Raw genomic sequence first — 26,352 nt, 5'->3', positions numbered from 1 at the left:
CTAGGAGTAGTAGAGTCTAGCCCCGTATTTCACAAGTGAAGAAACTGGTTTATAAATATAAAGCATAATTAAAATGAATAATTATAGAAAAACTCAGACCTTTTGGACCATTTCATGGTTATCGTGTCTTTGCATACATCCAGATTTTATGTATTGTGAGCAAGCTTGCTTTATGTCAGAAGTTGGCAAATGATGACTTATGGGCCAAATCCAGCTGGACACTTGTTTTTATAAACAAAGTTTTATTGGAACACAGCCATGCCATACATATTGTCTATGGCTGCTTTCACCCACAATGGCAATTTAATAGTGTCCAAGATTATATGGTCCACACACACAAAAATGGTCCTTTACAGAAGAGGTTTGCTGACTCTGATCTAGTTGTATTATTAAAGATATCTTTTATGTCACAGTTGATCTAGGAGCTTGTATTTTTTTTCATTTCTCAAGCTAAAATTTATTTGACAATTTATTATAATTTAAAGAGTGACACCACATGTTAATTTTGAGATAGAAAGGCATTAACGGACAATTTAAGAGCCCCTGAAGCAACTTCTAGCAAGAAAATATTCTTTCATGTGTTGGGGCTTGAGGGTTTTCCTTTGTGTAAGAGAGGTGGGTGTTAGGAATAGGGCTGAACCAGTAAAAGCCATTATGAAAGTAATTTGAAGCAATTCTGTAACATTTGGAGTTTATTTCCTCAAGAGCTGCATTGCCTCAGTGCATCTTTAGCCGCTGCTCATTCAGCCAGATAGCCCTTTTGGAAGGCAATGAAATTTGCCCTTCTTAAAACAACCCTTAGCAACTGGGGATATGGAGCTGGCTATGGGTGAGGGCTCACTGGAGGCTTACCATGTAACCCATTGGCAGGAATGCTGCTTGGAGGAAAGAAAACAGAAAGCTCAAGACCACAGCCAGTTTAAAATGTTACCTCATTAGTAGCAATTAGCACTCAGTCATGCCTGGGAGACTGTCCCCATAAAGCAGGTCAAATCAATTACTGGCTGCCTCTTAGACAAAAGAGGAGGCCATTGCAGATTGCTATAGCTAGTTCTGGGCTTTTGTGTCTGAGACCAGGAACAGATTTGATTACACTTTAAAACCTTCTCCCCAGAGGAGGGCATCCCTCTTTTTTCATGCTGTGTGTACAAAGAAATACAGCTCTGTCAAGAAAGGCCCATTAGTGTCTTTGAGGATTTGGTTCAGGAGAATTGGGAAAGACTTCAAGGATGTTGGAAACTTTGTGACTTTGTGAATGGATGCAGGCACCTGGAGGGGTTTGCTTATGGTGAGGGAGATTGAAAGAGAATAAAGTTTACACGTGACATGGATGCTAATTCCTTTCACTAACATTTCTAAACCAGCCCTACAGAAAATCAAAGAATTGATTGTGTCCCTACTAATGGCTAAGCTGGTGACAGCATTTTTGTCTTTTTAGGAGGTGATGGAAAAGGGTCAGCCAAGGTTCTTTATGGACTTCTGGGGAAAAAAGACATGTAAGGGCTGGACAGGGCCTAGTGTGGATTCTTAACAGCCGGTGAGTGTGCCCAGAGGCGCTCTCTGTCCTCCTGCACTTGCTGGAACCCAGAATAGCAAAGCAGATTTCTTGGGAAAGAGTTGGAGATTTCGGCTCTTTATGTAGCATTTTGTGTCAATAACAGTTTGGATAATTTTCAGTTGGTGTTCAGAATAAGGGGTTTTCAATTCATATTACTTTGAATTTATGGTTCATTTTATCTGATGGTAACACACATTACAAGTGCCAGGAGTTGCTTTTGTGGGGTGTGGCTATGTCCTGGATAAGACGAAGCTTCTCTTCATCTGCCCTCTGTCAGAAAAGGAGAAAATTCCAGAGGCGCCTCCCCAAAGTGCCCCTCAGTGGCATCGTCAGCTATAATCAGAGGGGCAGGCTGAATTACAGTGGTAAGGGTAGAGACACCCTGAGTTGTGCCTGTGGTTCTGTATCTGTCTACTTCCTCCATCTCATCACCTCAAGCCTCCTCCAAAAAACAAAAATAAACAAAACCCCACAAACCATGCTGTCCCAGAACAAATCCAGTGTTCTTACTATACTAACTAAGCTTTATGACAGGTCCCTTCTCTGGGCCAGATTGCTGTCCCTAAGTCTCTTCAATATTGAAATCCATTGGCAAAAAGCTTAGAGTGGCATTTCTCACAATATCTGAAACTACCCATATGATAATCACTGAGGGTGCCTGTTAAAATGCAGATGACCAGTCTCCTCCAAATCCTACTGAATTGAAATCTGAGCATGGGTATTCATGTAATTCCTGTATCCACTAAAGTCTGAAATGTGTGTGCTTGATTTCTAATGGCACAAATTTTTACCCTTAGTTAGTAATACTGGGGATACAAGACTTGGTATGTTCTGTGTGTGTCACGCAATTCATGGTTTTCCAAATTCCCACTATTAAGCATGAACTTTTCTGTGATTTAACCTTTTTTTTCTTTGTCCAGTGTTCCCAGGATGGGGGAGTTGACAGTCTAGGGGTGGTCTTGGGGCAGTGAAGAGACCTGAGGAGTTTTTAAGGTGCTAGTTCCACTCCAAGTCATGGAGATTTCCAAGGGAAAGAGAAGAGAAATTGAGATAGGCAAGGTATAGAGAAATGGACTAGGAGCTTTGGTCAGAAACCCAGTCAGTTAAGTCAAGATGCCAGCATCCAGAATGCTGTGATATGAAAATGACCCTGAGATTTGCAACAAAGCTCCCTGAAGGAAGACTTCACAACACAGACAGAAGGTCATACTTCCTCCATCACAGGCCCTGTGTTTGCCTTCACCACTGCCCTGTTAGCACCCTTGACAATTTTAATAGTTGAATCCATACCTGGTAATCCATGCAGTCTTTCATCCATTCACCTACCACATATTCTGAGAGTCTCTCTATGATCCTCGTACAGAACTCCAACACAATGATTTAAAGATGAAGAGAAAGGGTTCCTGCACTTGAAGGACACTGGAAGAGAATAGATGGGTGCATGAAGAATCAGGGAAATATGGAAGCTTCCTTTTTCAGTACCTTCACTTTCCTTCCCTTATACCCAATCCTGAGTGTAATGACAATTTGAATGTCACCATCAATCAGAACAGCCCATATTCATGACCTCCAATCTACACCTTTGCCTCCTTAGACCTGGTACTTTTATCAGTCATATTTCTCACTCTCACCTATTCCCCAACTTCTTGCTGGCAATGGTTCTTTATTTTTCATGACTGACTGGGGCCTTGCTTATCCTCTTACTCATTTCACTCTGCAAGCATACTCTCAATACTTCCTTCTTAAGCTTTAGAATTTGTTTTCTCCTTGCACTAATGTGGACTTTGTCAGGCCAATTCAAGCGCCTGAGTTCCATTTTTGTGCTTTCTCCACTCACATGCATTGGGCTGGAGAAAGTAAAGGAAATGTATCGGTTGGGACTACTCCAGATCCATCCTCTCTGCCTCTCTTTGGCCCTTGCCGTGGCTCTGCTGTTATTTTATTTAAGTTTCCTTTCTTGCTTTGGCAGACATTTTCTTCACCTCTCAAGAACTCAGTTTCGCTCCGGTCTCCTTCATTCTGAGCTTATGAGATTGTTTCTGATGTTCTGTGGAATATCTAGAAGACTCAGCTGAACATTACAGTTCCTTCTCCTCCAGGCCATTATATCCTCTCACTGCTCCACATCAATGTTTCTACTCATCTCATCTCCTTTGTCTCAAGAACTTAGCTCTTCCCCTCCAGGCTAACTATTGCATCTAGGTTCAATAAGGAAAAATTATAGCCAAATAATTTTTTAAAGTCCAGTATATTCTTTTTTTTTTTTTTTTGGTGATTTACATGTTACATTAGCATATTACAAACTTTGAGAAGTTGTGCAGTAATAAAAAATGTTTATCTTTATTGAAACAAATGTTTCACATTTATTGTAGAACAATTTCTTTGAGTAACACCTGTTAATACACTGGGCAACAAAATTTGGAAACTGTTATCTGAACATTTAGAAGTTTGAGAACTTGTTTTCATAATCGTTTTATCCTATCTCACAGGATAAACCTCTTTCACTATGTTCTGATGTATTTTGAAAGTAATTAACTATCAATAAATGTTTACTAAAGTGATAAAATAAATGAATATGTCTATTTAATCATGAGTATTTACTGAGCTATTACTGTGTGCTAAGCACTGGACATACAATGATGACTAGAGCTTCCTTTCTGGTGGAGGAGGCCAACTATAAAGAGAAAAATGAATATAGACTATAATGTCAGGTGATGATAGAATGCTTTGAAGAAAAGGAAAGCAAGAAAATAGTACAGAGAGGGACTTAGATACTATTTTAGATGGAAAGGGAGTCAAGAAAGACCTCTTTCCAGAGGTGATGACATTTGAGCCAACGCTTGAATAAAGTGGAAGATTGAAATATTTGAATATTTATAAAAGGGGAAATTCACATAGAAGGAAAAGCAAGTCTGTTGTGTTTGTGCAATATATCCACAAATTCTCTGATATCCTCTCTTCAAGAAGTGAAACTTTGTTTCCTATTCCCATGAGTATGAGTTGACTTACTGGCTTATTTCTTACATAGAGTATGTAGCTGAAGTGATGGTATATTCTTTCTGGGAATAGGTCACAAATGGCATTGCAGCTTCCTCCCTGATTTTTCTCTTGGATCACTTGCTCTAGAGAAAACCAACTGCCATGTTGTAAAGACACTAAAGCAGCCCAGTGGTAACATTTCTTCCATTCTCATCCAACTTGGTTTATGTATAATCCTGAGCAAACCGAGGTTATTCAATCCTTCTAAACCCTGCTTGGTGGACACAATTTCTTGTGTTGAGTCTATTTCAGTCTGCGAAATCAAATCAACCTAAACCCAAAACCCTTCCAAAGCAAGGGAGATAAATCTATGTAGTATTGACAGAATCTGAATTGAAGGGCAGGCAAATAGCAGCAAGGGATTATAAATCCCTGCTCACTTCATCCAGAAACCAATCTGTCCCCAGTGAGAGAACATTTAATAAAGGATTTCTTACTACTGTAGGAAATAGAAAATTATACTTTGTGAGTGACTGGTCTGCCAGCAGCAGTCTGGAACCAGCAGCATGGGCACCTTCTAATAGTTTCTAAAAATCAATAACTTTAGTCTTTTTAATTAAATTGCTATAATGGGGAACAACACTTAATTACAACTTTTCTTCCTTCATAAAGTACTTTCCATGAAGAATATGTATAATCAGATTTGGATTCTTCCCAGACAATACACAAATATATTTTTTCGTTATGTTAGTAGGCTGAATTCTGTGCTTTTTGTGGCCTAGACATAAAAATAAGAATAAATAGGAAAACATAACAAAATGGAAGCCTACCTAGACGCATCTGTGACACTGTAAATCTTGACTTGGACTCTAAGAAAAGGATGGAAAAAAGTCAAGATTTAAAATAGCAGACATAGCACATCCTGTTCCTATTCTAAGCAAGAGCAGGCGAGCATTGGCCAATGTCCAATCTTGAGAAAGCACCTAGAGACTTTTAATATATTGGTGAGAGTGGTGGTGTTTTCAGAGATAAAATGCTAGCATGGTACTTCTAAAAATATTCTTAATGCAGTAGAAGTCATCTCTTCAGTTACTCTGTTTTAATTAGATTCTCTTCTCTGTCCATTTCTTATTTGTGCTGCTTTCTTTTGATTTTTCTCATTCTCCTTCTGTCCTGGGGGCTCTTCGACATAGACACAGGCAGTGATTTCAGTGGTACTGCTCGGCTGCCAGACCTGGGTTGCTTTTCTCCTTAGGAGCCTAGCTTACCCCAGCCTCCTACTCTGACTCATGATCTAGGAAATTCCCTCTGCTCAGGCATAACAGGCTTTACCCTGCACAGATGCTGGCCACAGCTTAAACACTCCCATCTTTCCTATTACTTGCCAATCATTTCTAAAGATACAGACTTGAAAATGAAGTAATATAAAACCTTCAAACTAAAAAAAAATCTTCTTTACCTTACACATGAGCAAGATCAGTTTAAAAGTCACCTTGCCATGCTATAGGGGATGAAATAGCATGCATAGTGGGAAGCCATCCCTTTCTTTGATTGCTGTGCGAAGTGATGTGATTGTGTCTTGTGGTATGAGAAGCCCAGGAATCCAGCACAGTTCAACATGCTCAGTAAGTAAATTTAGACACACTATAGCAGTTATACAATGTGTCCATAAAGTCATGGTGCACTTTTGACCGGTCACAGGAAAGCAACAAAAGACGATAGAAATGTGAAATCTACACCAAATTAAAAAAAAATGTTCTCCCAGTTTCATACCTATTCACTGCAGTTCGATGTGGGCTCCATTTGTTGCCCTACACACATTCAAACGATAGTGAGGTTCTTGCCACACACGGGTAAGGACGTCTGGTGTAACAGAGTGAATAACGTCTGTGATTCTCTGTTTTAAGTGAATGTCGTGGCGCTTTGTTATAACGTGCTGATATTCAAGTTGCAATTTGGTCACGGATTCAAATTTTGCAAGCCACAGAACACACTGAAATTTCCTCTGTACCGTCCACATCTTGACTGGCATGGTCGTGGGCTGCTCCGCTGTATACACGGTGTTACATCATCATCTGTGCATGCACACATGCTGCCGCATCATTCTACAGAAACTGGGAGGGTTTTCCTTTTATTTGGTGCAGATTTCACATTTCTATCATCTTTTGTTGCTTTCCTGTGACCGGTCAAAAGTGCACCATGACTTTACGGACAAAATGTATATAAAATCACATAAATCAAATAGTGTTGTAAATGAGCTGAGGAACATGGATTGAGTATATGTGTGTATATATATTTATAAATACAGAGTGGGGCAAAAGTAGGTTCATAGTTGTGAATATAAAAACACAGAGTTTATTCTTGTATCATTATTTATTATTGTATTATTTTCATACAAAGAACTGTAAACTTATTTTTCCCTATCTTGTGTGTATGGATATATATATATATATATATATATATATATATATATATATATATATATGAACATGGCAGCCAACCCTTGCCACTGTCTCAGTACTTTTTATTCTGGAAGATGTGCTTTATCTCACAAAAGACTGTCTTATTTTATTATTTTAGGTCCTGCCTTCCATGCCTAAAAGCTTATAAATAGGCTTACAGGAAAGGCACCAATATGAATACACCATAAGACAAGTCCTAGAAATGAAGACTCTAGCTTGGAAAAGAGTAACATTATCATAACAGGGGAGGCCTTATTTTTCTTACCCTACAAATATCGAAGGAATGCTCTTTGAATAGCAATGAAGGGTTGGTTCATGCAATGGAGTCCTCCTCTGAGTGTGTCTATACTTGGCAGCTGGGGAGGGGCCCTGCTTGCCCACAAAGCTCACCCTTTGGCAAATGGTCAGAAGGGGCCTGTCCTGGCTCGATACTTTCTTCTGTCTTCAGCTTTCCATAGCCCCTTATAGTTTTGCCATATTGGGGTTGATTTGGGATCAAATTCTTGCTTCTGTAAGTCTTTTGAAAGAATCATATTTATAATATTAAAAAGGAGTACTTTTTGTGATGAGATTTGAATTTTCTTTCCTGGCATGTCTCTGTCAGTCTTTCCTATGAGATTAGCATAGAAAGACCATGTACTCTTTACTTGGTGATTCTCCCAAAGAGAGTGATCTAGGTGAGAGGTCATCATTATTAGACAACTGCCCTTGAATTTTGTCAAAATATGAATTAGACAGACTTATAAAGGAGTGATATGGTAGAATCTCTCTGATGGAAATATTGGCAACTCAATTACCACAGACCCAATGGAAAGGAAAGGGCTCACCTTCCCAAACCACAGCTTAGTGTGAGGGAATCTGGTTGATATGAAAGAATTTCTTTTTAATTAAGGAAAGAGAGCATACACTCAGGAACAAGATCATAGTTGCAAAAGTCAGAGGAAGAAGGAAATATGAAAAGGATTGGCCCTTCCAAGAAATTGTACATGATAAAATTCAGAACCTGCCATATGACACAAATCTATTTTAGACACCTTCTGTGATTCTGTGGTAGTTAAGTGGCTGTGTAGCCAACCTTGTCATGGCTAAAATGTATGTGCTGTGCCCCTTCCTCCATACCCTCATCAAGCACACACTCTTAGAGCAGTGGGTAGTATGACAAACTTGTTCCAGTCTGCCTTGGACTTGCTTTTAGCACTGAAAGTCTCACATCCCAGGGACCCCCTCAGTCTTGGGCAAACTGCGATGGTTGATCCTTCTTTTTGGCTGCACAATAGAGTCATCTGGGGAGCTCTAGAAAATCCTAAAGCTCATGATACATTCTGGACCTACTACATCAGAAACTCTGGGTGACAGACCCAGATAACACCAATGTATGGCCCAGGGTACCAGAAGCTGAGAAATCACACGAACTTTCTGTGCTAAAGCCAGAGCCTCCAAACGTAAAATGACACATATATTTATCTTTCACATCTTATTTGTGATAAATAGTGCCTGTATTTTAACTAGAATAAATTTATCAGAACTATTTCCTTAGACCCCAAGATTGAATACCATTTTCTATAACAAAGCCATCCCTTGAAGGAACAGTATTGTAAAAAAGGACAGCTTTCTAACAGTGAGCAAAATTTGTGCAGAACTTTGGAATATTGCTCTCCCATCCTGGTCTCATTTTCTTTTAACTCACTGAGACAGGAGACTAGAATTAGCCTTTTGGAGCTTCTCATTTCAAGTGCTGGTCACCATTCATGGCGATCTTAGCACTCTGCTGCCTTTCCCAGGCTTTGGGACTGTCACCAGTGAAAAATGTCACTCATTCACTTGAGCCATCTTATCTTTTTTGGGTTTGTTCACCTGCACTTATTCTTAAAAATCTCCAGAAGGAGATAATGACATAGCTCTCACTAGTAGCACGGAGGTGGAAAGTTGCACAGGTGTCCTCAGAAGCTCTACACCCCTTTCTTTTTTTGGGTCTTAATGATGACCAGATAGGTCTTTTAGGGAAAAAGGTAATCCAAAATCTCACTCACCCTGAAGGGCTAAGAATATCATGGGTTGACATCTACAGACCATTTGCATGTAGAAGGTAGCGCTTTCTCTTCATTTATACAATAAACAATTGAGTCCTTTCATGACAGGCACTGTGCAGTCGACTGTGAAAATACTGGCAAATGAGGCATTGTGGCCTCTGACTTCATGAAGGTGACATTCTGATGGAGCTATCATTACCAAAAGCAATTGAATTATCAATCTTAAGAGTTTCAGGCATTTATACAGACATTTTTGAGTCATCTTGGATTTCTTTATATCATTTTATTTAGGATACCAAATTATTTGCTGATACTAAGCCTTGGCCCAATCACTTTCTTTAACACAATCTGATTGATATTTATATAAATATAGTTGTATTCACATGCACAATTGTGCTTGACTCATATTTAATTTGTAGGCTACATACTTACTGAAAACTAACTACAAACCACATGCTACTTGAACAGAAGTGGTAAAATTGCTTTAAAGTCAAAGATCATCTTATTTTAAAAATTACTACCAATACCATCACCTCTCATTCTCATGCTTTTCTATCACTGGTATTTAGTTGAGCCTTTTAAAAAAAGAATCACAGAGGCCCCTGCCTATATTTGTTTTCACAAGAGCCTTAAAGCCTTGAACCTTTGGCAATCAGCACACTCCAGGCAGTTTGACTCAAGAGGTGGCTAAGAAGCATTTGAAGAAAACAAATCTTAGCAGTTACAGAAGGTAAAAAAAAAACAAAACAGAGACGCAACAAAGGAAGACACAACGAAGGGCATGGAATATCAAGGGCTGGCTGTGCCCCCTTGTCCTGGTGATGCTCCAGTCACATAGACTAATATTCATATTTATCATTTAGTAGGATTATTGCTTGGCATTTCAAGACTCTCTACTTACAAAATTCTATAAGTTCTATTTTATTCTTTCTATTGTTTGTTTTAATCTTTGAGAAGATGAAGTTTTACTGAATATACTTTTTATATTATTGGTTTTAACACACAGCAAGAATACTGTCTAAAATCATAAAACTTAAGATAGGTTATAGAGTGTAATTAAGGAGAAAAGTCTTAATAAAACAGAAATCATTTGGGAGAACAGAGATAGTCTTGAGGCTATTTTAGAACCTTAGTAATTTCATCTATCTATCTATCTATCTATCTATCTATCTATCTATCTATCTATCTAGTTTATTTCTTTTAGCATATATCCTTTTATACCATACTTAATATAACCAGGAGTTATGTAGGAATGTGAGGGTTACAAAGGTGAATAACTTCCTTTGCTATTCTTCATTTTAATCTAGTTCAGTATTTTATCTAATAATTATCAGATCTATTTTGGTGATGTCATTTGAAGGCAAATCCTGACCTACAGGATGCACATAATAGTAGCGATATAACTCAAGTGCTCTTTTTTTCTTTCCTTTTTTTAAAGACACAGAGATAGAGACAGAAAAGGAGGGAAAGACAGACAGGAAGGAAGAGAGATGAGAAGCATCAACTTGTGGCACTTTAGTTGTTCATTGATTGCTTTCTCACACGTGCTTTGACTGGGGGCTCCAGCTGAGCCAGTGACCCCTTGTTTAAGACAGCAACTTTGGGCTCAAACCAGTGACATTTGGGCTCAAGCCAGCGACCATGGGGTCTTGCCTATGATCCCATACTTAAGACAGTGACCCAGCACACAAGCCAGCGACCTCGGGGTTTTGAACCTGAGTCCTCAGTGTCCCAGGTAGACACTCTATCCACTGCAACACCACCTGGTCAGGCTCAAGTGCTCTTTTTTATTTTTTTTTTACATTGACATAGAGAGAGTCAGAGAGAGGGACAGATAGGGACAGACAGGAAGGAAGAGAGATGAAAAGTATTAATTTTTTGTTGCAGCTCCTTAGTTGTTCAGTGATTGCTTTCTCATATGTGCCTTGACAGGGAGCTACGGCAGACTGAGTAACCTCTTGCTCAAACCAGCGGCCTTGGACTCAAGCTGGTGAGCTTTGCTCAAGCTGACTGAGTCCACGCTCAAGCTGGCAACCTCGGGGTTTCGAACCTGGGTCCTCCACGTCCCAGTCCGACACTCTATCCACTGCGCCACTGCCTGGTCAGGCTCAAGTTCCCTTTTTAAAAGTAAACAAATGCACTAGTACCTGAATTAGCTCTTATGGACCCCTCTGGACAGTGTTGATCAATGAAACCATAATTACTAATTAGTTGCTCTGTGCAAGGCCCTCACAAAATATATTACAAGAGATGGACAAATAATACTCCTCCCAATTTCTAAAAGAACCTATGATCCAGGTGGAGACAAATGAATAGAAGAGGGATCAGGCATGACTCCAACCACAGTCAGGGGACTCTGAATGACACGGACATATGTACCCAGGATCTTAGAAGTTGAGTAGAGGATTGATAGGTGCAGAGGAGCTGGAAAGACATTCTAATTGAGCACGTAGTTGCCATGGAAAACTTGAGAACCATATTTTTTTTCTGGGCTTTGTGGCTGATGCCCTAATGACTGGCACCATGCCACATTGTAGTGACAGACATCTGCTCCTCTTCTTTGTCAGGGGGCCATCAAACTTTTGTAAAAGCCCAGAAAGTCAATATTTTTGGCTTTGTAGGCCATGCAGTTTCAGTTGCAACTAAGTACTTGATTATGCTATTTTTGTGAAAGCAGCAATACACAATATGTGACAAATGGGCATGACTGGATTATAATAAAACTTTATTTACAAAAATAGGTGGCAAGCCAGATTTGGTCTGTGAACTGTTATTTGCTGCATCCTTATTTAATTTACATATCTAGTGTCTAATTGCATCCTTTTATTCCTTTGTATTCAAAGGTAGTAAAGTGGACACTTTCTAAAAAGAAACTAAACTAAGAAATAAAAATAAACTAGTTCATATAAATTCAGCTTAGGAGATAAATGTTAGAGAACAAATCATGGACCAAACAGAAGCAAAAAATGAACTTGTCTCTATTTCACTTCTCCCTTTTGGGGGGTAGGGGTGGCTCGAACACCATCTCAACAAATTCCAGTTTTTAGCTTATTTACAAGGATAAAGTGACCTGTTACCCTGGGTTCAGTGAAAGGATAGATGTTACTGATTTTACATATTGTATCTGACCCTCATCTTTTGGGGATAACCAGGCTGGGGTGGGACGTCCCCTAGTGCATGCTTACAACTTTGAAGCATACACAGTTGTAAACACACAGTGAATTCTTTTTCATTAATTTCCAGCAAGAGGAAAAGAGACATTTCCTCAGAAGTCATGATCCATATTATGCATAGTGACAAAACCCATTCTTTTATGTAGAGCATAAATAAGGCATTATTAATGAATATGTAGGTAGATTATATTAGAGAGAGCATAATATCTTCACATTTAACATTTCATTTCCCACACAACAGTTTGAATCTATCAATCTTTGTGGAAAACAAGATACAATGATAATTTATAATACCTAAGCCCTTTAGTAGACAATAGTTCACACACAAACAAGAGATAGAAACCACACCAGTAATATTAACAGAGAGAATTTAATATAAATAATATTCCTAGGCATAAGACAACTAAAATGGCAGAAAGGAATCATGTACCATGGAGGTAGCAACTGTAAGAAGTAGTATCACCTCTATGGTTCAGAAAAGAAGAAGAAGAAGAAGAAGAAGAAGAAGAAGAAGAAGAAGAAGAAGAAGAAGAAGAAGAGGAGGAGGAGGAGGAGGAGGAGGAGGAGGAGGAGGAGGAGGAGGAGGAGGAGGAGGAGGAGGAGGAGGAGGAGGAGGAGGAAAGTGAAGGAGGGTGAGGAGGAGCAGGATAAGAAGTTGACATTAAAACTTAGAAGTTTGAAGGAGGGGACCCATACAAGTGAGACTCAGGCCTCAGGGAGGTGGCAAAACTTGGCTGGTGTTGCTGTCTCTGAGGTTGCCGAAGGGGCCCAGCGGGCTGGGATGTAGACCTCTAAGGAAATGATGATGTTTCCAAGGGTACACAATGAGGGTGGTTCCAAGAGTGTCAGCAAAATCTCAAAGGGGAATCAAGTGTTACTACTGGAATGAACTGTCACTGCTAGGACAAGCAAGCATTGCTAGGATGATGCTGATAGAAATAAAAGCAAACAGGAAGGAACAAATTTCTTCCTTCTCCTCCAGGCTTGAAAGGTTCCACTAGCGCCTCCCATTGGCAAGGCTTACTGCAGAGCAGTTGGCAAGCTGAACTGTGGTTTGCAGAGTCCCAGCTCCAGCACTACAGAGCTGAGTGTGGAAGGCTGGAGATTCAACTGAGAGTCGAGGGCTTAATAACTTGTTTACACTTTAAGCTCATGCTCCTGAAGTGCTGCATGTAAATAAAATTTCATTAAATGAAATAAAAAAAAACTTCACTAGCTCTTAGAATAATTCCAATAGCCACTTTATCTATATTCCTGAAAAAAGAAAAAAACTGCAGACAATTGATTGCTGGACATTTTAAGTTTTCCATGTCCCTTCTCTCTTCAAATAAGGGGTTGGCAAAACTTTTCTATAAAGAGTCAGATAATAAATATTTTTAGCTCTGTGGGCCATATGATCTCCATCATACTACACAACTATGCAGTTGGTGCAACTACTCAAGTATGCCTTTGTTGTGTGAAAGTAGCCATGCCAATATATATAGAAATGGCTGTGTTCCAATAAAACTTTATTAACAAAAACACGTGGTGGGTAATATTTGACCCACTCTTGCTCCAGTACAGTGATTCTCAATCCTGGATGTACATTTAGATTAATCCTGGAAAGGTTAAAAAATATTAATGGTCAATTCTAACTTCCAGAAATTGTTATTCAATTGGTTTGAAATGGGGCCTGGCCATTAGTATGTTTTGCAGTCTTCTTAAGTCATTCGAATGTGTCACCAGAGTTGAGAAGCACTGCTCTGGACTCCCTGTGATCCCTTAACCAAGTGATCAGTCATCAATAAATTCTTAAATGCCCTGGCCTGACCTGTGGTGGCGCAGTGGATGGAGCGTCGACCTGGAAATGCTGAGGTCGCCGGTTTGAAACCCTGGGTTTGCCTGGTCAAGGCACATATGGGAGTTGATGCTTCCTGCTCCTCCCCCTGTCTCTCTCTCTCTCTCTCTCTCTCTCTTTCCCTCTCTCTCTCCTCTCTAAAATGAATAAATAAAATTTTAAAAAAAAGATGAGCATCTAAAAAAATAAACATAATAATGGCACAGTGTTCGCTGTGAAATTATTTTAAAAAAAATTCTTAAATGCCCTGAGAGCATTCGCTATCTGAAAGAAACCAGAGGTAAATTAGTTAATGAAACTATTTTAGAAACTGGAAACATCATTTCCTCATTTATCGTTCTGGTTTTAATATATTAATTTTTAAAAAATTGGAAGAAAATGTATACATGCAAATAAAGCCTTTGTGCACAAGATCTATGGCAAGACACTGGTGTTTTATTCATCTTGTGTGTTTGACATCTGTTATATGTCTGGAATGCAACAATGGTCAAAAGATATTTATTGAAGGAATGAACAAGTGAATAAAGAAATAGAGGAATTACCATAGAAATTTTAACCATCATTCAATTGAGATTGTGCTAAGGCTTAACTACTACTATAAGGCTACCATTGATAATTTGTCATGGATTTAATGGCCTTTACTTTTGTACATAGATTAATTTCTTTCAGGATACTGATAAAGGCAAGTTATATGATACTCTTAAGTCAGGGTAAGACTTCATGGCTATTTCATTTCCTTAGGCCACACTTGAGAAAGTCTCACTATTTTTATTTATAGTCTCACATGCAGAGTTCTCAAAAATCCAACAGTGTTTTGGATGATGCAATAGCTTCCAGGAGAATCGTGTTTATAGTACTTTTAGTGTTATAAGAAGAGGAAAAGGGAGAGATATAAATACTTAAGATGGTAATATTATTTTATTGGACTGCTCCAGGAACCAAGACCAATGGCTTATGTATAGTGGGAGACAGCAGCCACGACTGCAGTGGGGATAAGAGCTGGATCTCATTATTAAGAAATCAGCACTGCCATAGTTTATAGTCCAAGGCCCCCCTAGTACCTTACACTGGATGTCTTAATTACTGACAAGCTACCCTCTTGTAGAAACACTCAGCTATTTAGTCCCACTTTAAAAAAAATAACTTTATTTAATTTTCAGAGAGGAGAGAGAGAGAGAGAGAGAGAGAGAGAGAGAGAGAGAGAGAGAAGGGGGAGGAGCAGGAAGCATCAACTCCCATATGTGCCTTGACTGGGCAAGCCCAGGGTTTTGAACTGGCAACCTCAGTGTTCCAGGTCGACACTTTATCCCACTACGCCTCCACAGGTCAGGCTAGTCCCACTTCTGAGTAACAAGATTTTAAAGTATTTTGAATAGTTTTGATATTTTAAATTGAAGTCTAAGTGGAGATAAATCATTGTTAACTTCCTAATGTATTTTCCTCATTACAATGAGTCTGTAGGTATTATCAGACCACAGAACAGCTGCCAAATCACATACCACTTACTGTGAATATTATATGTTTTATACACATGTATATTTGAACAGCTAAGTAAAGACTCCTAGTACCTTATAGGCTTTTTTTTTTTTCCTCTGTGGAATTCCAGACCTCTAGTCTCTAGGCCAGTCCTGACTTTGTTTAGAAAGAAGAAAGATGTATAACTTATCACCCAGCTACTCATCTGTTCTCAGCCTTGATTTAACACTGGAAACACCTTGAACAATCACTGTTGACTAGGTTCCAACCCTAGATGATTTACGGTAATTGGTCTAGAAGGGTCCTTTGATAAATTCCTCCAGATGATTCTACTGTGTATCAGTGCTGGATAACCTTTCTTTTTAATTCAAACCATTTCATGTTTTTCTCTATTTCAGAGGTCTTTCTATGACTGGGACTTTGCCTTTTATAAAGACCAAAAAGCTATCTTGGAGTGCTGTGCAGCTGAAGCTGTTTACTTGCTTGTTAACCTTTATTCCATCTGCCTATCATTTGAGTTTGGGATCTTCATGGAGTCTTTGCTGGGCCTGCCTGTTACATGCAGTCTGTGCTGGACTGCCAAGCACTGCATGCTGGGCTGGATGGCATCTATTATTTTTCTTATTATCACCACACACAGGCTATCACACACTGCCTCCCAGCCCTTGCCTACTTCCCAGTACCTTTTGACCACCCCAGAAAACAGATCTTATTCATTCTAGGCACTTGCCTTTCTCAGCCCATTTCATTATATTGCAGTTTCCTGGGCTGTATCTGCTTGTGTCTAAGGATCTGAAAAACAATAAAGAATTTACATAAACCTATATATTTTATATACAAAAGTAATTTTGCTCAAAGTCTCAGGTATGTGAAAATGATGCCAGGATTCTTCTTAAGTCTTTTCAAATCACATGGTTAGAAAAGGAAGTAAAAGTTTTCATCAAGTTCTTAAAGAAAGAAAGGTATTCACTTGAAAGAAATTAAACAAGGCTCACTATTAAACCAAAGCAATCAGAAATCTTATAAAAAAATTAACTTTATTGACATCTTTCTTTTCCTTAGTCTCTACTTCTTTAGCAGAGAAAAAGCTGTCTGTTTATAAAACTGCTTCATTTTCCTACTCCTGTGCAGAAAGGAGACTTATTTCCCTGGCTTCTTCATAGTTGAGACCACATAACAGTTCTTTTCACTGGGATGTAGATGGAAGCTCTCTAAGCCATTCCCAAACCAAGTCCTTAAAAGTATTTATTCAATTGTCAGCCCTCCATTCTCCTGCTGCTGCACCCTTGGAGGCCATGTGCTCCAGGTGACACAGCAGGCAGATGGTGGAGTCTCTGCCACCCTGTACCCCTGAAAAAGAGAAGAGCTTCTCTGACCACTAGTGTTGGACTTTATTATTATTATAATTATTATTATTATTATTATTCAGTGAGAGGAGTGGAGGCAAAGAGAGAGAGAGACTCCTGCATGCACCCCAACTGGGATCCACCTAGCAAGCCCACTAGGTGGCAATGTTCTGCCCATCTGGGGCATTGTTCCATTGCTCAGCAACTGAGCTCTTCTTAGCATCTGAGGCAGAGGCCATGGTGCCATTCTCAGTCTGCTGGTGCCAACTTACTCCAATCGAGTCATGGATGCAGGAGGGGAAGAAAGAGAGAGAGAAGAGAGAGAGGGGGGGGGAGGAGTGGAGAAGCAAATGGGTGCTTCTCCTGTGTGCCCTGACCAGAAATCGAACACAGACGTCCAAAGACTGGGCTGACACTCTATCACTGAGCCAATTGGCCAGGGCTTATGTTGGATTTTTAATGAGGAATTAATATACCCTGGTTAAGGTGACCAAATTATTGAGAGTTTTGCTCATCACAGAATAGCCTAGCTATCCAACCAATACATCTTTTTTCTATTTTTCTTATATTTTGCTTCAAGATATAATTGAATAAACAATAAAAAGTTTGATGTAGAACCATTTGTTGAAGACAAATGCCCAAAATCTTTTACCATAGCATAATGATGATAATCTATAAAATATTCCTATTACCATAGGAATTCATTATTTTTATAATATCTCTATAGGAAATGAGTAATTGACCTATTTTATACCACACATACACATCGAAAATTCTTACAAACACAATTTAACACAGAAGACAGGTCTAACTACTTCATGTATGTTTCTATACATCCATAGTGTTATGAGGTTCTGGAATGGAAATTACCACAGTATAATTCCACCTTGTAACTTGTTTTCACTTGGTTTCTTGGACACTGCATACTTCTAATTTTCCTCCAATCTAAACAACTACACATTCTAAGTCTCTTTTACTGCTTTTTTTCTTCTCATCTCCTCAACCTCTAAAGGTCTGGCTATCCTATCCTTCAATCATTTGACCTGTTCTTTTTTCTACATAAAACCCTCATTTGATCTTCTAAATTATTTTCATGGCTATAAATATTATATATACATCAAGAACTCCAAAATTTGCATCTCCAGCTTTGATTCTCCCCTGAATTTCAGATTTTTCCAGCTGACTTCTTGACATCTCCATTTGGTTGTCTAACAGGCATAACAAACTTAACAAAAGTGAAACTGATTTCATGATTTCCCATGGAAACCCATTTCTCCTACAGTTTTTCTTGTTTCAGTAATAAGCAATTCATTTTTCCAGTTGCTCAGTCTAAAACTCAGGGATTCGTCCTTAGCTTCTCTCTCATCTCACACATTCCCAGACTGATTGTATGAAGAAGAGCCTCCTCGACCATCTGTGGTGGAACTCTATCAATGAGCACAGAATCCAGTTACTGGTTTCCCCACTGCTTTCCCTATAGTCTCTATTTAGATTATTGCCTTTTAACTACAATACCACAGTCTATTCTCAATACAGAAGCTAGAATAATCTTGTTAAAATATAAGTCAAGTCATGTCATTCCCCTGTTAAAATTCTCCCACTGGCTTCCTAGCACACTCAAAAGCCAAAGTCCTTCTAATGGCATATGAAGATCTACAGGATCAGTCCTCCACTGCCTCTCTAACATTCTCTCCTACAGCTCCCTCCCTGGGTTCAAGTCCAACCAGATTGGCTTCCTTCCTGTTCCTTGAACAAAGCAGGCATCTACCAACTGAAGGCCTTGAGAGAGAAGCCTTGCTGATCCCTATGTCTGGAATACTCTCTCCCTGAGATAGCCACATGCCTCTTCCTTCATCTCCTCTAGCAGTTTGTTGAAATGTTGCCTTGATAGTGAAGTCTTTCCTGACCAGAATATTTTAAAATGTACCCCTGAACTCAGCCCTCCCTATCTTCCTTCCATTCTTTGAATTTCTCCATACCACTATTAGCCATCTAACACATTTATATTTACTTGTTTAACATATTGCTTCCATTACAATATAAACTCTATGAGTATTAAGATTTTTGTCTATTTGGTTTTTACTGTTATCTCACCAGTATCTAGAATAGTGCCTGGCATAAATTAAGTGATAAATAAATAATTATTATGTGAATAAATCAGTGAAGGAATGATTTTTCCTACAGAATGTAAGTGGTATCGGCCTTAAACCATTCCGGACAAATGCTTAACATATTATCTCAGGATGGCCACTCATTCACTGGGTTCCAATTAAATCCTGTTACTGACTAATAGGATATATGCTGATGTTTAACAGCCTTCATTGTACAAGAATTATTTCTATCTGCCTGCTGAGGTTTAAAGAGATTTCTATTCCTTGCTCAGTGAATATGGATGAACTGATTATAATGCTTCATATGATTATATTATTCAGGGTGTAGTCAGAAAAACAGAAACTATCCTAGGTACTTCAACTGTAGAAACTTAATGCAGGGAGTTGATCACATAGTCATTAGATCAAAACAGGATCATTGAGATCATCTAGTGATTACAACTGCAGGAAGGAGTTGCTACTCCTGGGGTTATGAAACTAAAATAAAAAGATAGAGATGGTCAGAATTAAGAACCTTGGAAAACATCATATGACCCAGATTGCATTTTTAGGTAGGTATATACATACCCAAGAGAAATGGAAATATAAGTTTACATAAAACTTGTACACAATGTTCATAGAAGTATTCATAATAGCCAAAAAGTAGAAATGGCTAAAATATCTATCATTTGATGAATGGCAGAACAAAATGTGGGTAGCCACACAATGGAATGCTATTCGTGCATAAAGAATAAAGTGCATGCTACAACCTGAATAAACTTTAAAAATTGTGTTAATTAAAAAACCACACAAAAGGCCATAAATTGCATGATTTCAGTGATACAAAATGTGCAAAATACGTAAATCCATAGAGACAGGAAGTAGATTAATGGTTGCTTTGGGCTGGAGGTCGGGAAGAAAGTGACTGCTAATGGGTACTGGGTTTTGTTTGGGGATGATGAAAATGTTCTACAATTAGACTGTATCTATGTTTGCATAACTCTGTGAATATGCCCACTGAACTATAAACTTTAAATCAGTGAACTTAATGCTATGTGAAGTATGTCTCAATAAAGCTGTCAAAAAAATAAAGCTCCACTTCTGCACAGCAAAGAAATATCAACAAAATGAAAAGGTAAGCTACTAAATGGGAAAATATATTTTCAAATCATATATCTGATAGGGGTTAATATTTAATATATATTAAAAAAACTCATATACTTCAACATTGACAAGAACAACAACAAAATACCCAAATAACTAATCAAGTTTGTAGAGGATCTGAATATACATTTTTCGAAAGAAGACATACAGATGGCCAACAGGCACATGAAAAGACTTTTAATATCACTAATTAGCCTGACCAGGTGGTGGCGCAGTGGATAGAACATTGGACTGGGATGTGGAGGATCCAGGTTCGAGACCCCGAGGTCCCCAGCTTGAGCGTGGGCTCATCTGGTTTGAATAAAGCTCACCAGCTTGGACTCAAGGTCACTGGCTTGAACAAGGGGTTACTCAGTCTGCTGTAGCCCCACAGTCAAGGCACATATGAGAAAGCAGTCAATGAACAACTAAGGTGTCGCAATGAAAAACTAATGATTGATGCTTCTCATCTCTCATCTCTCACCATTCCTATCTGTCTGTCCCTATCTATCCCCCTCTCTGACTTTCTCTCTGTCTCTGTAAAAAACAAAACAACAAAACACAAATATATATATATATATATATATCACTAATTATTAGGGAAATGCAAATTAAAACCACAATGCAATATCACCTCATACCTATTTTTGTGTGTGTGTGTGTATAAACTATTTATTTAACAGACAAGGCCTACAGATTTATTTCTTCTTGGACACACCCACAGTGCGACCCCGGCGGCCCATAGTCTTGGTGTGCTGGCCTCGAACACGAAGACCCCAGAAATGGCACAGCCCTCTGTGGGCCCGAATTTTCTTCAGCCTCTCCAGGTCTTCCCAAAGCTTGTTGTCCAGACCATTGGCCAGGACCTGGCTGTATTTTCCATCCTTCACATCCTTCTGCCGGTTCAAGAACCAGTCTGGGATCTTGTACTGGCGTGGATTCTGCATAATGGTGATCACACGTTCCACCTCATCCTCTATGAGCTCTCCTGCTCTCTTGGTGAGGTCGATGTCTGCTTTCCTCAACACCACGTGAGCGTATCTTCGCCCCACACCCTTAATGGCAGTGATGGCAAAGGCTATCTTCCACCGACCACTGATGTTGGTGTTGAGTACTTGCAGAATGTGCTGGAACTTCTTGGGAATCACTAGAGACATGGCACCAATGGCGTGTAGGCCTCCTGTGGAAGAGCACCTCATACCTATTTGAATGGCTATCATTGAAAAGACACCAGAAAGACAAACAATCCAATCAAAAAATGGGCAAAAGAAATGAATAGACACTTCTCCAAAGAGGACATACAGATGGCCAATAGGCATATGAAAAAATGCTCAACATCATTAATCATTAGAGAAATGCAAATTAAAACCACAATGAGATATCACTTCACACCGGTTAGAATGACGCTCATCAACAAAACAACACAGAATAAGTGCTGGCGAGGATGTGGAGAAAAGGGAACCCTCCTGCATTGCTGGTGGGAATGCAGACTGGTGCAGCCTCTGTGGAAAACAGTATGGAGATTCCTCAAAAAATTGAAAATCGAACTGCCTTTTGACCCAGCCATCCCACTTTTAGGAATGTACCCCAAGGACACCATAGAATGGTTCCAGAAGGAGAAATGCACCCCCATGTTTATAGCAGCATTGTTCACAATAGCGAAGATCTGGAAACAGCCCAAGTGTCCATCAGAAGACGAGTGGATTAAAAAGCTTTGGTACATATATACTATGGAATACTACTCAGCCATAAGAAATGATGACATCGGATCATTTACAATAACATGGATGGACCTTGATAACATTATACGGAGTGAAATAAGTAAATCAGAAAAAAGCTAAGAACTATATAAACCAATGCATAGATGGGACATAAAAATGAGACTCAGAGACATGGACAAGAATGTGATGGTAACAGGGAGTGGGGTGAAGGGGTGGGCAGGGGGCGAGGAAGGAGAGGGAGGGAGTGGGGGGAGGGGAGGGGCACAAAGAAAACCAGATAGAAGGTGATGGAGGACGATTTGACTTTGAGTGAGGGGTATGCAGCATAATCAAAGGTCAAAATAATCTGGAGATGTTTTCTCAGAACATATGTATCCTGATTTATCAATGTCACTGCATTAAAATTAATAAAAATAAGATTAAAAAAAAGAAAAGAGACAAGTGCTGATGATGATGTGGAGAAAGGGAACCCTGTGCGCTGTTGGTGGGAATGCAGACTGGTGCAGCCACTGTGGAAAGCAGTGTAGAGATGCCTCAAATTTTAAGAATAAAACTACATTATAATCCAGCTATTCCACTTCTGGATATTTATCCAAAGAAAAGGAAAACCCCAATTCAAAAAGATATATGCACCCCTATGTTAATTGTAGTATTACTTATAATAGCCAAGAAATGTAAACAATATGTCTATTGATGGATGATTGGATAAAGAAGTGGTGAGATGTATATATACATACATATAATAGAACATTACTCAGCTATGAAAAGGTGAAATCATGTCATTTGTAACAATATAAATGGATCTTAAGAATATTGTGCTAAGTGAAATAAGTCAAACAGAAAAAAAATACTGTGTAATTTCACTCATATGTGGAATATAAAAACAAAGCATATAAATAAACAAAACAGAACAAAAAGCAAACCTATAGAGGCAGACAACAGAATGAGGGGAAGAGGGGAAGAGGGAGGGAGAAACTAGTACAGGGGTTCAATTGCATGGTGATAGATGGGCCCTGGACATTTGGTGGTGAGCATGTTGTAGTGCATACAGATGTTGATTTATAATGTTGCATACCTGAAACTTATATAATGTTATAAACCTATGTTAATTCAATAAAACACACACACACACACACAAAGGAGTTTGCAAGAGGCTCTGTGGCTCTAGGTCTCAGACCACTGATGAAGGGCCCAATCTGACTGCTTCCAGTACCTCTGAGGACTGTTTGGGCGATGGACTCCCCAAAGGGGAGGGGAGGCTAGAACCAGCTGCACTGCTGGGGTTAAGCTCTATCACTGCTGGGATGACAGTCACAGAAACAGCAAGAAGAAAGGTATTCTCTTTTTCTCTCCTCTAGCCTTTTCATCTCTGTCTGGATCTCCCTACCATCTGAACTTCACAGGAAGCCAGCTGGCAAGGAGAAATCTAATTTGTTGCGATTCAGTCGCAGAGTATAGAAGTGTGAACTTGAGTTATCAATAGCCTAATAACTGACAGAATTTAGACCTGTGGACCTCAGGAATCATGCAAATTCTTTTATATATATTTTAAATTCCATTCAACTAAAATAATATTTTTTACTCTGCCTAACAATATACAATACCCTTCTCATAAACAAAGATGCTTTCATCTTCTCTTCAAAAAGGGGAAACACAAGTCCCAACTATCACAGTAGTTGTCTCTCTGGCAGTCCCTATTTCTCATTCTGGAGAATTTTACCCTTTCTTGTGTTTAATCACATTCACATGTGAGTATTCTGTAAGTTAAAGGCTAAATTATGGTACTTTTTTTTAATTATGGTACTTTTTGTGGTAACTAAGTGAGTCCAAAATTACTTTAAAGTGAAAAAAAGACTAAATTTTGAAGTTAACTACCACCAACAATACTAATATACAATAATAAAGGAAAAGAAGAGAGAAATATGTGTGTTATATACATACACACATATATGCATATACACACTTACACATATAGCAGGAGACAAGGAGAAAATATAATTACTGAAGAGTCCGTAACTGAAGATATATAACTGTTCACAATATCATCGCTGATATGTGTAACTGAAGATATATAACTGTTCACAATACCATCACTGATATCTGTAACTGAAGATATATAACTGTTCACAATATCATCGCTGATATCTGTAACTGAAGATATATAACTTCACAATGCCATCACTGATATCTGTAACTGAAGATATATAACTGTTCACAATATCATCGCTGATATCTGTAACTGAAGATATATAACTGTTCACAATGCCATCACTGATATCTGTAACTGAAGATATATAACTGTTCACAATACCATCACTGATATCTGTAACTTCCTTCTTCCAGTAACCACTCCATATTCCTTTTTTCTGAGCCAGCCAGTTGCTATTCTTTTACCTGTCTTGGTGGTTCTACCTGTTTTTTTTGGGGGGGGGGATGAGTGGGTAAGAGGGGGCTGCTGTTACCATTAACTTTTAATCTTGGACGTAGAAAGTACCAGAAATTTTCCCAGAGAATCTCTTGGATTCCAGATGTATTTTACTCTGACCCTACTGAGTAGAAGCAACTCAGTCTTCCTTTGGTCACCTGCATCAATCATCTCTGAATAACAGGACAGGTATTCATCCCTCTTCGTCTCTGAATCAGGGGCAACAAGAGTCCAGAATGGCCAGTGCCAGCCTCAACTTCTAGTTCAGTGAAATGATGGTTGTGTCCCCTGCTTGGAACTGAGTCTGCCAAACCAGTAGTTCCAAAGTAATGGATTTAAAATCATACCTTATATAAGCATGATATTAGGTGTGATGGTGAAAGAAGCCACTTCCACTTCTACCTATGATTCCTGGGCCCATGATTTCTGCTTATGGGAGCTAGACATGGATACTAGCCCCTCATTTAAAGAAGATTCCACCTCCTATGAAATAGTTGTCAACCTTTTTTGTTTTATTTATGTCCTAAATTGTCATAACTACACCTTCAGTAGAGCTTTCCTTCTTCCTATTAAACCAAATGCTTCTGGGTGATGGGGTGTGGGATAAAATTAATAAATTCCATGGGCATGCACTTATTGCCCCACTTTGGGGGGAGGCTGTGAACTGAACTTTTGGTCAGAAGCAATGATTTGTGGGACATCATAATGGTGAATAAAGTGTTCTATATGTGCACAGATGGTGGTACTATCAACAGGGAAGGCAAATCAATATCCACAAAACACATCTGCTCAAGTGAAGAGAGAATGCTACTCCTTGGGTGACAGAAGAGATTTAGTGTAATTAACCTGCCACTAGGTGGCTGGTTGGTCTCCTGGGAGAATGTTGCCATACTGAAGACTTAGTGTTGGTTCCTGCAGTTACTAGTTTATGTGCTCAGCAGTAGCAGTCACTGGATCAGCATATAGGAAAAGGGAACTCCCTCTCCCCTCCTCCTGCTTACCAACCTTCCTCTAGTGCCCCCTATTGGCAAACCCAAATAGGAAGGAGACTGGCAAAGGAGAAATGTAGTTCAATTGAGTCACAGCCAGAGCTTCATGACGTGGAATGGAGACTGGTGGATATCTGGTTTTGCTCAATCCCTTCACCTTTTTCACTCATCCCCCTAAGCCCCTTCCCCTCTAACAGTTGTCAGTCTGTGTTCTGTATCTATGAGTCTGTTTCTATTTTGTTTGTTTATTTTGTCCATTAGATTCCACATATAAATAAAAAAAAGCTTCATAGACATGGACAACAGCATGGTGATTACAAAAGGGAAATGGGGGTGGGAGAAAGCAAGAAGAGGGTCGGGGGGATAAATGGTGATGGGGGGAGACTTGACTTAGGGTGGTGAACACAGTACAGTGAAGAGATGATGGATTACAGAAATGCACCTGCAACCTATATAATTTTATTAACCAAAGTCACTCTAATAAATTCAATAACAATTAAAAAAAGAAAAGATGAGGGGGAATATTTGTGATTAAAAAAACGCTGGTGGATTTTAATAACCATTTGGGCTTGGTAAATATAATTCTCCTCTTCCTGGGCAAAAGGAACTGCATGGTGAGGCTAAGCCTTTTCTGTTTGGCTTTAGAATCGTGAAGGCATAACAGAATGAGCATGGGCTTGGTTGTCAAGTCTCCATCCCACTACATATGGAGAATTTGGTAAATCACCTGATTCCTCTGAGTTTCTGTTTTCCCATCCATGAATGTAGAACAAAAACTATCTCATAGACCTATTGTGAAAATTACATGACCTACATCAGGTAATATCTGTCAAAGCACTTGCTGTTCAGTAAAGTTTCTTATCCCCTAAATTCTTCCAGTTTGAATCTACGATCAGTTATTGTACGTATAAAATTACTCATTACCTTTTAGGAATGTTTCTCTGTGGAAGTGATTTTGCCCCCCAGGATTCACATGGATATATCTGGAGACATTTTTGGTTGTCACAGCTTGGGTGGGGTTGCTACTGGCATCTAGTCGGTAGAGGGCAGGGATGCTGCTAAACGCCCTACAGTGCACAGGACAGCCTCTACAACAACAAAAAATATCATGCTTCAGATATCA

General features: G+C 39.1%; 1 protein-coding gene across 1 annotated transcript; it reads right to left on the bottom strand.

Moving 5' to 3' along the window:
* Window positions 1-20,765: 20,765 nt before the first annotated feature.
* On the bottom strand, window positions 20,766-21,251 carry LOC136317070 (small ribosomal subunit protein uS13-like). Its single transcript, XM_066249577.1, has one exon. The coding sequence runs from the start codon at window positions 21,249-21,251 to the stop codon at window positions 20,793-20,795; it is 459 nt and encodes a 152-aa protein (XP_066105674.1). The 3' UTR covers window positions 20,766-20,792.
* Window positions 21,252-26,352: the final 5,101 nt, after the last annotated feature.

Source organism: Saccopteryx bilineata, chromosome X, assembly GCF_036850765.1.
Source record: "Saccopteryx bilineata isolate mSacBil1 chromosome X, mSacBil1_pri_phased_curated, whole genome shotgun sequence".
Classification (NCBI taxonomy): domain Eukaryota; kingdom Metazoa; phylum Chordata; class Mammalia; order Chiroptera; family Emballonuridae; genus Saccopteryx; species Saccopteryx bilineata.
The sequence above is the reverse complement of the archived record's forward strand: the minus strand, read 5'-3'. Positions and strand labels throughout refer to the sequence as shown.